The sequence below is a fragment of the Carcharhinus amblyrhynchos genome, chromosome 21, assembly GCF_965287045.1.
Source record: "Carcharhinus amblyrhynchos chromosome 21, sCarAmb.v2.hapA, whole genome shotgun sequence".
Taxonomy (NCBI): Eukaryota; Metazoa; Chordata; class Chondrichthyes; order Carcharhiniformes; family Carcharhinidae; genus Carcharhinus; species Carcharhinus amblyrhynchos.
In genome coordinates, this window is record NC_137344.1 from 19,300,375 (window position 1) to 19,313,977 (window position 13,603).

The 13,603-nt window shown below is 41.8% G+C and overlaps 1 protein-coding gene across 6 annotated transcripts in view; it reads right to left on the reverse strand.

The window, feature by feature from the left end:
- card14 (caspase recruitment domain family, member 14) overlaps positions 1 to 13,603 on the reverse strand; it is a 113,260-nt gene that overhangs the window by 19,122 nt on the left and 80,535 nt on the right. For all 6 annotated transcript variants that reach the window (XM_080209580.1, XM_080209575.1, XM_080209581.1 and 3 more), the window contains 5 exons: positions 12,443 to 12,568; positions 11,009 to 11,139; positions 10,229 to 10,317; positions 4,810 to 4,888; positions 3,534 to 3,723 (listed from right to left, as the gene is read on the reverse strand). In XM_080209580.1, coding sequence (XP_080065706.1) covers positions 3,534 to 3,723; positions 4,810 to 4,888; positions 10,229 to 10,317; positions 11,009 to 11,139; positions 12,443 to 12,568 — 615 coding nt within the window. The remainder of the gene's footprint in view (positions 1 to 3,533; positions 3,724 to 4,809; positions 4,889 to 10,228; positions 10,318 to 11,008; positions 11,140 to 12,442; positions 12,569 to 13,603) is intronic.

A 13,603-nucleotide genomic window follows, 5' to 3' on the forward strand; every position in this document is an offset into this window, starting at 1 on the left:
ACGTTGGGAATTTAGAATTTCTTTGGGAGAATCCCAGCCTGTCCTTTCATTTTATTCCTTCATGAGATGAAGGCACTATTGGCTCAGCCAACCTTTGATGCCCAGCCTGAATTGCCTTTGTGAAGGTAGTGGTGAGCTGCATTATTGAAGTGCTGTGGTCTAGGTGGTGTAGGCACACCCACAGTGCTGTAAGGGAGTTCCAGGATTTTGACCCAGCAACAGGGAAGCAATGGCGATATTGTTCCAAGTCAGCATGGTGTTTGGCTTGGAGGGGAACTTGCAGATGGTGGTATTTCTATGCATTTGCTGCTCATGTCTTTCTGAATGGCAGAGGCTGTGGGTTTTGGAGATGCTGTCAAAACAATCTTGGTAAATTGCCGCAGCGAATCTTATAATGGTACCCTGCTGCTGCCACTGTGCATCAGTGGTGGAGTGAATTTTGATGGTGGTGGAGGGAGTGCCAATCAAACGGGATGCTTCATGCTCCATGGTGTTGAGGTTTTTGACTGTTATTATCCTCGTCCAGTGTCCACCTATGCGTGCATTGTATAGTATGGAGTTGGACATTTTCCCTTGCCTAACTCTAGATGCGCTGTGTTTAACTGTTGTGAACCATCTGCCAAACCAATTAACTCTTACCCTGGAAAATGAACCCAGGATCTCACCTACCTCTATGGTTCAGAATCTAATGAATCACAGAGGTTTACAACATGAAAACAGGCCCTTTGGCCCAATGTGTCCATGCTGCCCTTTTTTTAAAGCCACTAAGCTAGTCCCAATTGCCTGTGTTTGGCCCATGTCCCTCTAGACCATGTAAGTGTCTAAATGCTTTTTAAAAGATAAAATTGTACCCACCTCTACTGCTACCTCTGGCAACTTGTTGCAGACACTCACCACCCTCTGTGTGAAAACTTGCCCCTCTGCACCCTTTTGTATCTCTCCCCTCTCACCTTAAACCAATGCCCTTTAGTTTTAGACTCCCCTACCTTTGGGAAAAATGTTGACTATCTAGCTGATCTATGCCCCTCATTATTTTATAGACCTCTATAAAATAGGTCACCCCTCAGCCTTCTACACTCCAGAGCAAAAAGTCCCAATCTATCCAGCCTCTCGATATAACTCAATCCATAAATGAGTTAATTATTACATCGATTTTCCAGATGGCTATGCTCTGCACTCTATGGACGCTTAAAAAAACATCCACACCATATTGGCCTTGACCAATGTTAAGATGGCAGCCTAAGATGTGTAACCTTTGCAGGTGTTAATGATCGATCTAATATCCAAGTTAGGCCCCCTCTGGGAAACTGGTTTGCCCTGCATGGCGCAGGCAGCAGGTCGGATTTTCTAGGCACAGATGTGGCCTTAGAACTGGTCACCACTCAAAATGTAAGTTTAATATTGGATTTTTAAATGCACGTGGAGCCAGGAAAAGCACTTTTGTCAGATGCATAGGATTGCTGCTGGTTACAGCTATTCTTCCGATCAACACCAATACTGTGCCCCATCCTGCCTTTCCGCTTCCCAAACCTGATTTGAGGCCATTCAGTTTGAAGACGTAACATGGCTACCAGATATTACTGAATGCTGACGGGATGGTTCCCCTCATGGGAGAGACTGAAATTAGGGGGCACAGTTTAAAAATGGTGGCGTTTTCCCATTTGGGACAGAAAGGGTTTGCTTTCTCTTGAGGGGGGTGGTGTCTGTGGGTCATTGGAGCATTCTTTTCTGGAGCGTGGTGGAGAAAGGTCATTGAGTGTTTTGGAAGCAAAGGCCTTTAGATTCTTGATTAATAAGGAAATGAAAGTTTATCGGCAGGAATGTGGAGTTGAGGCGACAATCAGATTAGCCATGAACCTATTGAATGGCAGAGTGAGTTTGAGGGGTTGCGTGGTCTACTGCTGCTCCTAATGTGTGATGGACAGCACGGTGGCACAGTGGTTAGCACTGCTACATCACAACGCCAGGGACCTGGCCTTCGGTCACTGTCTACGCAGTGTCTGCACGTTCTCCCGGTGTCTGTGTGGGTTTCCTCTCGATGCTCCAGTATCCCCCCACAGTCTGAAAGACGAGCTGGTTAGGTGCATTGGCTATGCTAAATTCTCCCTCAGTGTATCTGAACAGGCACAGGAGTGGCGACTAGGAGACTTTCACAGTAACTTTATTGCAGTGTTAATGTAAGCCTGTTTGTGACACTAATAAATAAACTTATGTTTGTATGGTCCATGTCTGAAACTGTGCAGTGTTAAACATCTACCTCCAAAAATTTACTTCTGAGCAATCAGAATGCCTGAAACTGGGGAAATAAAATCATTATTTGTAATCTTTAAAATGAAAATGTTTGACTTACATCATAAACAACAATTATGCCATTTAAAAATGTATAGAACATCATTAACAGATTTTGTGACAGTGTTCATCAACTTCATGACGCCGTCATGCTCATTATTTTCTTCCCTCTTCCTTTTTACTCCCTATATGTAGATCCCTTCCTTCAGTACAGTACTTCATTGCTAACAGAACAAGCTAATGACTCATTTAAATATCTCTGCCAGTTAAAGGGTACAAGATGAAGAAGCCTTCTCTAATGGCAGAGCTAAGGTAGGAAACACTGGAGAACTAACCCTACTGTTAAATGTCACCAATATATCACACAAAATGCAGGAATGTTATTTTACACCATTGAAAATCAAAAGATATCTTTTTCACATACAGAATATATTTAATGCTCAGTGGTAGCATATAAAATTTAATTAATCTACCATGAACCACAGATTGGATAGTGTCCATGGTAAGGATAACACTAGTGGGTTATCTGATCATTCACAGCAGCACCAGAAGCATTCCACTCGTCTGCCTCACTATTAAATTGTCCTGTGTAACCTTGCTATTGTATTCAATTGTGCAATTGTTTGGTGTTTGATTGTGTGAGCCAGTTGACTTTTCTCTGTTCCATGTGCTGTTAGTTAAACCTGGGCATCATGACTGAGAAAGAAAAACTAAATTGAAAGCAAGCAGCAGCAAGAATGAGAGCAGCATTTTAAAGTATTGAATAAAGACCTGTTCATCACGTAAACAAGACTCCCATCCATTGACTCTATCTATACTTCCCACTACCTCGGAAAATCAGCCATCAGAATCAAGGATCCCATGCACCTCGGACATACTCTTTTCCACCTTCTTACATCAGGAAAAAGATACAAAAGTCTGACGTCATGTACCAACCGACTCAAGAACAGCTTCTTCCCTGCTGCCATCAGAGTTTTGAATGGACCTACCTTACATTTCTACACCCTAGTTCTGACTGTAACACTACATTCTGCACACTCTCCTTTCCTTCTCTATGAACAGTGCATTTTGTCTGTATAGCACACAAGAAACAATATTTTTCACTGTATACCAATACATGTGACAATAATAAATCAAATCAAATCAAGTCAAGTCAAAACAACATTTGCCCCTCCAAGTTTTCATTTGGTTTCAATAACAAAGCACCCAGATCAAAAGGTTTTGCAGAACATCTGAAACGTTACCATCATAATCTGAAATCCTGATTCAAGGCCGCAGTTCTTTGCTGGAGATCCAGGTTTGATTTTGTGAATGAATATCCCAGTTGAATTCCCACCGATGATTTCAATCTGATCCAGGATGCCATCGCCATTGAATTCAAATAAAGATATGCTGCTCAGCAGCTTCATTGGAGTGGGTCCTCGGAGGAAGGGCCTGTGACAAAAAGAAACAAGACATTTGGGAATTTAAACTGATTCTAGTGAGAAGGTCCTACATTTGTTGCCTTCATTTCTCTGCACACATTGCAGTATTAAAGAAAACCCCCAAAATATAAACAAGTATTGTAAACAGTACTGTTGTCAGGTATTTTCACTTTCTCATAATGTGGGTAAGGCTTCTTCTAAGGAAATCAAGATCATTTACATCATCACAGGTGTTACGGTACCAGATAAGATCAACTGTGTATCTTGGCAACACTAAGGATTAGCTGTGTATAAACTGTCCAAGATGGCCCAGATATCCTTTGTAGAGGTTCCTGTTGATCTGTTTAGTCTTACCTCTCCCCTAAGTCCTCATTCAGTTGGTAGCAAAGCAGTTACAAAAGATTTTTTTTGAATGCAAGACTTATCGAAGATAAGATCTATGAAGAAATGGTGTAATTTGCAAAGTCAAATTGCCTTACAAAGTTCTGCACAACTTTAAATTAATTGGGGATCTGGGAGATCTCCATATTGAAGGCTGGATTGTGTGGTCAAATCATTGCAGAAGTTCTAATTTAAGTATATGAATACTACGCAATGAATTAAGCTGTCAGTAATATTGTCCCACTATTATATCAGCACCATGGGATAATATTTATTGCAAGGAAGTCGGCACAGGTTTGACATGGGTCCCATTGCAGTCTTAATCTGGAGGACCAATACATGGATCATAATAGATGATATGGTTGTTGATGGACATTAAATAGATTAAATAAATTAAATAGATTAAATTCGTTTTAGCAGTCTCTAGGCAAGTCCATAGCACAAATCCATACATGATGCACCTATAGCAGCTTGGTTAGTAGCTGTAAAAACGAAGGAACCATGCAGAATATTCCTCTGAGCCTGAGAGCAGAAGCATTTTTTTGACAAAATGGAAGCGGAGGTGGGTGGGGGGTAGACGGGGGGGTGACGTGGCCTGCACTTATTTACTGCTATTTATTCCATTTGAAGCAAAATCTTCTTTTGTCTTTACTGAAGAAAGAAAAAGAAAAAAATACTTTGAATCTACTTAAATAAATGAAAATGCATTGTTTACCGGTCTCGTTCAGATGGTGCAGTGACTCCAGCCATAGACTGTAAGCTTTCAGGGGATGACTCAGGCTTTTTGAATGGTACTGAAATGAATGTGACACAATTTAGATATGATTGTGCTAATGATGAAATGCTATATTGCACTTACATTCTCAGCCCAGTTTCTCTAATGTAGACATTGAATTGCAAGTTTAAAAATTTTTTTTTAACTTTGAATGTAATAATGACTTTAGCCCTAAGTTGAATTGTAACAAAGCAATCACCATAATGTGAAAGCTTCCTTTATAACTTTAAGCTGGGCTATTACATTAATGCTGGCTCTAGGATGGACTTTGAGACACATTGCTAGTCTGATGTAATCAATACTGGCTGTTATTCATTGGAATTGTTGGTTTAAATGTTGTGAAGCGTGACCACAAAATCTCTCTGAAATTTTAGATTAATTACAAACCCACATATTACACAAGTTACCTGGAAGTGTTACGTCTACATCAATAAACGGGCAGTGCGGTGATAGTGCAGAGTGCATTGCAACATGAAAGGATGTGGGTTTGTGCTTATGATCTCTCACATGATCTTACAGAAGTTTCCATTCGAAAATCTGCTGCACAAGTTTAAGTCAGCAGACATCCACTGTAAAACATGAAATGGGTTAGGAGTTGGCTGAAAAAAAGGAAACTAGGGCAAGGGATTAATTAGGAAGATAGAAGGGGGTAATAAGCGCTGCATTGATGCTAGCATCCATGCTCTATTCAATGTACATCATGATTCATGACATAAAATACAGCTTGGTAAAATGCATAGATGTCACGAAGAAAGGAAGGAAAAGTTTGTATTGATAAAGTGCTTCAATATTTCTCTCAAACATTCCAGAGTGTTTCATATTACAGTGTATTATTTGGAAGATCAATCAATCTTGTTACGTGCGAACAGGGGAGGTGGAGGTGACAGATTAGTTTGTCGAGCAAGTCAAAGGGGCGACGTAAGTTGTTGGAGAAACTTGGTAATGGGTAGGGCAATGGCAGGTGAAATTCAATGTGGCAAAAAATGTGCAACCCACTGAAGGATTATTGCAGAACCAACTGAAATGGACTCATGTCCAATTAACATGTGGCTGCAATGAATAAAGCTAACAGGAAGGTTCTGCATCAGATAAGACCATACAAAAGGTATGTATGAAACAAAATAGAAAGGTTAAATTTAGTTCATTCTTTTTGAAGTAATTCTGAATGCAAGAGAAGGAAACACAGTCATAAACAAGTAAAAGTCAAGTTCAGGATAGAGGTCAGAAAGCACCAAGTAACATTGCCTAAATAGGCTTTCAGATAGAATAGTGGAAGGAAATATTGTGGAATATTCAGGATAAGGACCTAGAAATTCAGCTGTGTACTAAAACGAGCATAGAATTATGGCTGGGGCTATCTGTATGATGCACTCAATTGGCCATGTTGTCTCAGAGGGAAGAGGTTGCAAATGAGATTAATGACAGGAGCTTATCCCAGGCCATGGCTGCTATACGGAGAAAGGTTCATCACCTCATCACAGGGCTGTCAAGCTCAAAATTTTAACTCTTATCCCTCTTACTCTTTGCTCACACATCCACCACCTTCAGCTTCACTCCTCACACGAGGCCCCTCTCCCTGCTAACTCTTCTACAATCACTGCATGACATTTCACTGCATCTCTTTTCTCTCTGATCTACGCATTCTGCAGTTCCTACTTTCCCCTCTAAGGCAACCGGCACTTGCTCTTACAGACAACACACGAGAGGCAGCTTCTCTAGGCACTTCTGAAGGATCAGACACTCCTGTTTATCTTGCATGAGAAAGTCTTGAATGATCTACAATAGGAGACAGGGCCAGAGGCAGCAGAGGCCAACTTTGGCAGGGGAAGAATCATGGCTATGGTGAAGGAGATATTGACCGGAATTTTCCTGTCCTGCCTGCCATGGGAATCAAGGTGGACCATGCGAAGGTCCTTTGACCTTGGTTTGGGGATGATCACAGCCAGAAAATCTCACCCATTGTGGAGGACTCCTTTAGAACTTTAATCTCTTTTCCTCCTTTCTTCTATCTCACTCTGCAGAATTCCAGACAAGCTATTGCTGCTTTCAGCATCTTTTCATTTATTCCTCCTTTCTCTCACACTAAAATTTGAATTTTGACTCTTATTTATATCAGGAGCTGAAAACGTTGTCATCCCTGTGACACACTGTAATGAGGCCACCCTTCATGAAGATAAAGCATCATTTGAGCTGACCCAAACAAGGACCAGTTCACAGATTGGCAACAGGGGTACTTTCAAAGCTAGACTAAAGGATGGGTCTTCACGTGGTGAATCATGAGCCACCAGTGTGTAGGATCTAGGGCAATGGGCTGGAAACAATGCAAGGGCTGCCTGCTGAAGTGCAAGATCACACACAAGCTCTGCTGCAGAGAACAGATGCAGGATCCAATGAGCCAGGCTCCAAAGAAGGTTAACTGACATATATTGAAAAATAATAGATGCAATGGGTAACACACAAGTAGGCTTGCACCTTAAGCTTGCTGAGGACATTTTGGCTCCATTGGCTCAAAGCTTCACGCAAAGCAAGAAGACCATTCTATCCAACATAAAGAGAGTGATCACTTTCAAGAATACAATAGTGGTTCACTCTGAAAGTTTTTATGGAAGTATACACCACTGCCAAGGAGGATCACATAACTGCAATTTTGGCTGTGGAAGTCAGCATTGACAGGCCAAGGAATTACCTCACCTCACTACTGGTGTTTTTACACAGAGCTCTTGTAGTGACAAGAGCAATCCCAGAGATGTATCTGTGGGAGAGGTACCTCTATCAGGAGGAAGGCTTGCAGGTTCTCTTTCCACCTAATCCTCAAGTGCATGCATTAGTATCACATAGCCATCTGCAGCAGACGATCCCAGTTCACAGTGAGATGTAGCATTCACCCATCAGACCATCTGAAGCATCATAAATGGAAACAACATAAAGTTTCCACCTTTCAAGCTGTACTCACTGGGGAGGAACCTCATCAAAGCACTAGGATAGGTAAAAACTCTCCACTTGATTGGATGTGTGCAGCTCCAACAACACTCAAGAAAATCAACACCATCCAGGACAAAGCAACCAGCTTGATTGTTACCCCTTCCACAAACATTCAATTTCTCCAGCACTGATGAAAATGGGCCGCCATCTACAAGATGCATTGCAGGTACTCACCAAGGTTCCTTAGACAGCACTTTCCAAACCCACGACCACAACCATCTAGAAGGACAAGAGCAGTAGGTACCTGGGAATACCACAACCTGGAGGTTCCCTGCCAAGTTAATCATCATCCAGATTTGGAAATATTTGCTGTTCCGACACTGTTGCTGGATCTAGATTCTGAAATTCCCTCCTTAACAGCACCATGGGTATACCTATACTTCAGGGACTGTCACGGTACAAGAAAGCAACTCACCACCACCTTCTGAAAGGCAACTAGGGATGAGCAATAAATGCTGACCTAGCCAGTGATGCCCGCGTCCCATAATTGGGTGGCAGAGTGGCACATTGGTTAGTACTGCTGTCTCAGAGTGCCAGGAACCCGGGTTCGATTCCCGGCTTGGGTCAATGTCTACGTGGAGTTTGCACATTCTCCCCATGTCTGTGTGGGTTTCCTTTGGGTGCTCAGATTTCCTCCCACAGTCTGAAAGACGTGCTGATTAGGTGCATTGATCTGAACAGGCGCTGGAATGCGGCAACTAGGGGAATTTCTCAGTAACTTCATTGCAGTGTTAATGTAAGCCTTACTTGTGACTAATAAATAAACTTTACTAATTGAAGGTTAGGTACTGAAGGTTGCAGAAACATGTTTCTCCCTCATCTTTGAGCTGATCTTTCTCCCCCTCTTCCTGGAATGGAATGCTCCATTTCTTGCTGCTCAGGCAGTGGTTAAGGCAGGGTCCTCATGTGAGTTATGCTGTAGACAACTACACATTTGAACACGTCAGGAAATAGCTCCTCAATGGGTCAGCCATCACAAACATTAGTCAAACACTCTTGGCAATATCTCTGCCAGAAGGGGGGCAGAGGCATACTGGTATTGTCACTGGATGAGTAATCCAGAGATCCAGGGTAATGTTTGAATCCTACCTTGATGGATAGTGAAATCAGACTTCAATAAAAATCTGAAATTAAAAGTCCAGTGTTGACCATGAAACCATTGTTCACTGTTGTAAAACCCATCTGTTCACCATTGCCCTTTAGGGAAAGAAATCTGCCATCCTTACTTGGTCTGGCTTACATGTGACTCCAGCCCCACAGCAATATGGTCGACACTTAAATGCCCTCAGAAATGACCTAGCCTCTGTTCAAGGGCAATGCAGGATGGGCAATAAACACTGGTTCAGCCTGTCAAACGCACATCCCCTGAACAAATGAGAAAAAGCTATTCAGCTGTGCCTTCTTCCTGTTCGGCATTATGAACTATACCTCAAGAGACTTCTTTTGCCAACACGTAGTCAGTCACTGATTTGACAACCTGTTTGGAACAAGGCTATTACAGAGGTCTGACACAGAATGAATGAATCTTGATTGCTGCCAGAAACCAAGCGTGATGTATGGCAGGCCTATGCTCACAAATAAGTTGTTAAGAAAGATACCAGGATGGTGACAGGATACACACAAAGCAATTTTGGTGTAGGCTTTGGCACTTCAGACTCTGGGTAAACATGCAACACAAAGCTCTCTGATCTCACCTCATTCTATCCATTGAGAAGCTAATGTAGCTGTTACTCATAGTTACAGTGCCCACAGCAAGCATAATAGGATGGGGAATAGTATTACATTCAGCCCAGTATTTACAGAAATAATGAATGAAGAAAATGGTTAAGGCTAAATTGAACAGAACTAAAGACTGTCCCACAAATATCTGGTCTCATCTTCCAAGAAATAGCCTGTCAACAGCTTAGGAAGATATTGTGGGTGGCTCAGTAGTTTAAGTGGTTGTCTAACAATATCCTATGTTCGAGTGTCTTGAATATGTTGGTATGGTTTTGGTGAAATTTGTTAGATTGCCAGTTGCAGGGTCATACAATACAAAATCTTCTATAGTTGAAAAGAGGAAGAAGTGAACATGGTTAGGCTCATTTTGGAAGAACCCCTCTGATAAAATTTGTCCTGAAGGCTTTCTACAATCGACAGCTTGGGGATCATATTATTGCGAACGTGTACTGTTTTACATGACCACTCAAAGTTTTGCTCAAAGTGGAAGCTCTAACCTGTGGCCATAATAAGCAGCACTGTACCAGCGCTAGAAACTAAGTCATTTTTGAAGTCTTTATTGTGACAAATAAACACTTATTCCTTATTACCAGCTTGCTGAAATTTCCATCATATTTTGCACTGTACCCAGATCATGAATGAGAAAATGAAAACTCACAGACATCAGGAATATTTTCATTGCAACTGTCAGTGTCAGTGCAATCATCTACTGATGTGAAAGCATCGTCATCAACAGAATATCTGTTGCTGTGAAAAGATAAACACAAAATTAAAGTTCCAGCTTTGGCTAGCTTCTCCTCCCAGTTTTTTTCTTTGACTCAATTTAGGGATTGTGTTCCATGCTGGTTGTTACTTTACCCAAATGATCATTCTTCATGTTTCAGCCTAGATGATGGGTGTTGGTAAACTATTGACTAAGCATTCTTGGTGTCATAGATAGCAACGAGAAATAGAAATTTTGGTTGGCTGTCTCCCCTGCTAATGGAATAGATTGAGGTTAATTATAGCAGCTCCTATCTGGGCACCAGCTGATCAACACAATTTTAGTCTTCTCTACAAATAGTAGGATTATCAAGAAAACCCAACTGCTCCACTATTGCCCTATAGGGAAGGAAACTCATGTTTTTACTTCATCTGGCCTCTTTCTGACTCCAAATGACTCTTACTAGTCCTCCAAAGTGACCCATCAAGTCATTCAGCTGTGCCAAACTGCAGCAGTTCTGGAAGAGACCAACCAGCACCCTCTCAGGGCAACCCGGGAGGACAATAAGTTCCAGCTGGCAAGTAATGCCCGCATCCCCAGAATGAATAAATGTAATCATCCACCTATCCTTTTGATTCAGTGGTGAATGTAGACTTGCGGGAAGAAAATTATTTAAAGCACCGCAGTAATGATCTTTCGTAGAGGTTGCCACGATCAAAAGGCTGTCCCTCTCACCTGAATGATTCTTCCACAGCATCTTCGTTCTGGCGTCTGTAGAGAGATTCCTTGCTGGGTGGTTCTACAAAGGAAGAGCTGACACTGCTCATCGACTCACAGCTTTCTGTTTTCTTTAGATTTGTATAAAACTGTAAATGAGATAAACTGGCGCATCAGAAAAGTCATAAGACCCAGCTGTGTGAGAGAGACGCATAACAAAGCATTGGGACGCCAGGCTGAGTAAACACAATCTTAAAATTACAGCCAGATTATTTAGCTATGAAATCAAAAGGAACATTTCCCACACAAAGGACAGTAAAATCTGTAAATCTTGCCTCAAAAAAGTTTTGTGGATACTGGGCCAATTGAAAATTTCAGGACTGAGATCAATAGATTTTCGTTTGGTAGGTAATCAAGTGTTAAGATTGGGCAAATGATCAGCCATGATCTAACTGAATTGTGGACCAAGCTTGAGGGACTGAATAACCGACTCTTGTTCCTGAGAATTCTGGCAGTTCTACGTACTGTCCTGGCAACGACCTCCCTCACAGACTCTTATGCAACTGCAAACTTCAACCAAACAAAGATTTTGAATTAAAAGTAAGCAAAAGAAAGTAAATGAAGAAATTTTAACCCTTCCTTGGCTTGGAAATAATTTAAAAGCAAGAAATAACACATTTTTGTAAATGCCAGTGTGACATTTAAAGAACTAGAAATGACTAGCTGGTCCATTGAGCCGGTTCTGTAGAAATGGTGTAATTTTGTATACCATGACCCCTAGCTGATGCTTACAGATGCCCACTTCCTCATCTGAAGGCATCTGATAGCAAATAGAAGCAGAACCCAGGCTAATTTTCCCTCTCCCTGACGAGTCGAACGAAAAGAGGCAGAGTAAGAAGAAAAAGGGGACATGTCCTCTCTCTGTCCAACTCCAAAATCCCTAGTGAGGTCAGTCATGTAGAACTACAGCTGACCTCATTGAAGTCAACTAACTCATTAAAAAAAGTTGAATCCTCACCTTCATTATCTATATGACTCAATGGCATATCACACAATATGTACAAATACAGGTAGATGTAATTGTATGCATAAACATATATGTGTGTGTGTGTGTGTGTGTGTCTGCCTATAATCTGAGAATTCCCACAACCTCATTAGGGATTTGTTCACTGGGACAAACCTGGGCACATGATGAGCGCATGGGAGAAACGAACAGATGGATAATTTGACAGTATTAGATAATGTAGGTGGGAGGAGGCTCATGTACCACAGAAATATCGGCATTGACCAGTTCAGCCAATTGGCCAGTTTCTGTGTCACAAATTCTCCCATTTTCTCTATAGATGTGAACAATTTCCAGGATAGTCCACAGCACCTCTGAGAGTGGTGACAAAACACAGCTTCTCGCTTTGAACAGTTATTCTAAGCGTACACAACGTGAAAGGTTTGTACCCGTACATCACTCTGGCTGCTGCAGCTGCTGTCATCACTCTCACAGCTGATAGTCCTGGGATTCACTGCTTGCAGACGCTTCAGTTTGGGTTTTTCACGCGGTGGGGTTTTATTATTTGTTACTTTCTGTCAAGGAATAAAGGAAAGAAAATTGAAGTAAATCTTACCAATACATTTATCTTTTCTATTCATAGAATAGAATCATACAGTGCAGAAGGAGGCCATTTGTCCCATTGAGTCTGCACTGACCACATTCCCACCCAGACCCTATCTCCATAACCGCATGAATTTATCCTAGCTAGTCCCCCTGGCGCCAAGGGACAATTTATCATGGCCAACCAACCTAACCTACACATCTTTGGCGTGTGAGAAGAAACCGGAACGCCCGGAGAAAATGCATGCAGAGACAGAGAGAACGTGCAAACTCCACACAGACTGTGACCCGAGGCCAGAATTGAACTGGATCCCTAGCACTGTGAGCTAGCACAGTGCCACCCTGCTGCCCATTAATAAAGTAAATGATAAACTTGTCTAAAACAACTAGTTTCATGATGAGTACCCTTCATTTCTAATGAGGTTTATTCATCCATCACAATGATGGTGGACTGCATCATAGTGATGTTAAAGATAGGCTTCCGGTGCCTGGAATGAGCTGGGTACACCCTGCAATGTTGTCCTGCGAAATCTCGAGGATCATTGTTATTTGTTGCAAGCTGTACAACTCTGATTTACAAAATATCCTCATTTTCAAGTCGTCAGAGAAGGAATGACTTCTACATGACTAACAAAAGTCAACAGCATCAGCGTTAGTATAATGTGCAGGTAAACATGTTGTGAGACTTTTCACTGTATACTAATACATGTGACAATAATAAATTAAATCAAATCAGACATTTGCGTGGAAGAGCTTTGTTTCAGGTTTCAGCCTCGGCTCACTGGTGGTGCTCTAAATTGTGTCAGCAGGTTATAGGTTCAAGCTGCACTCCAGAGATATGGGCCATAACTTCTGAGCTCCCCAGCATTGGGTTTGGGGGGTACACCAAAAATTTGCCAGGGAATCCCTCTCAGAGCTTCACAGCTAAACATTTACACGGCGAATGCCCGCAGAAGTACAAACTTCCCCTGAACAATTGCCCTGCCCTATGAACCAATCTAAAATGC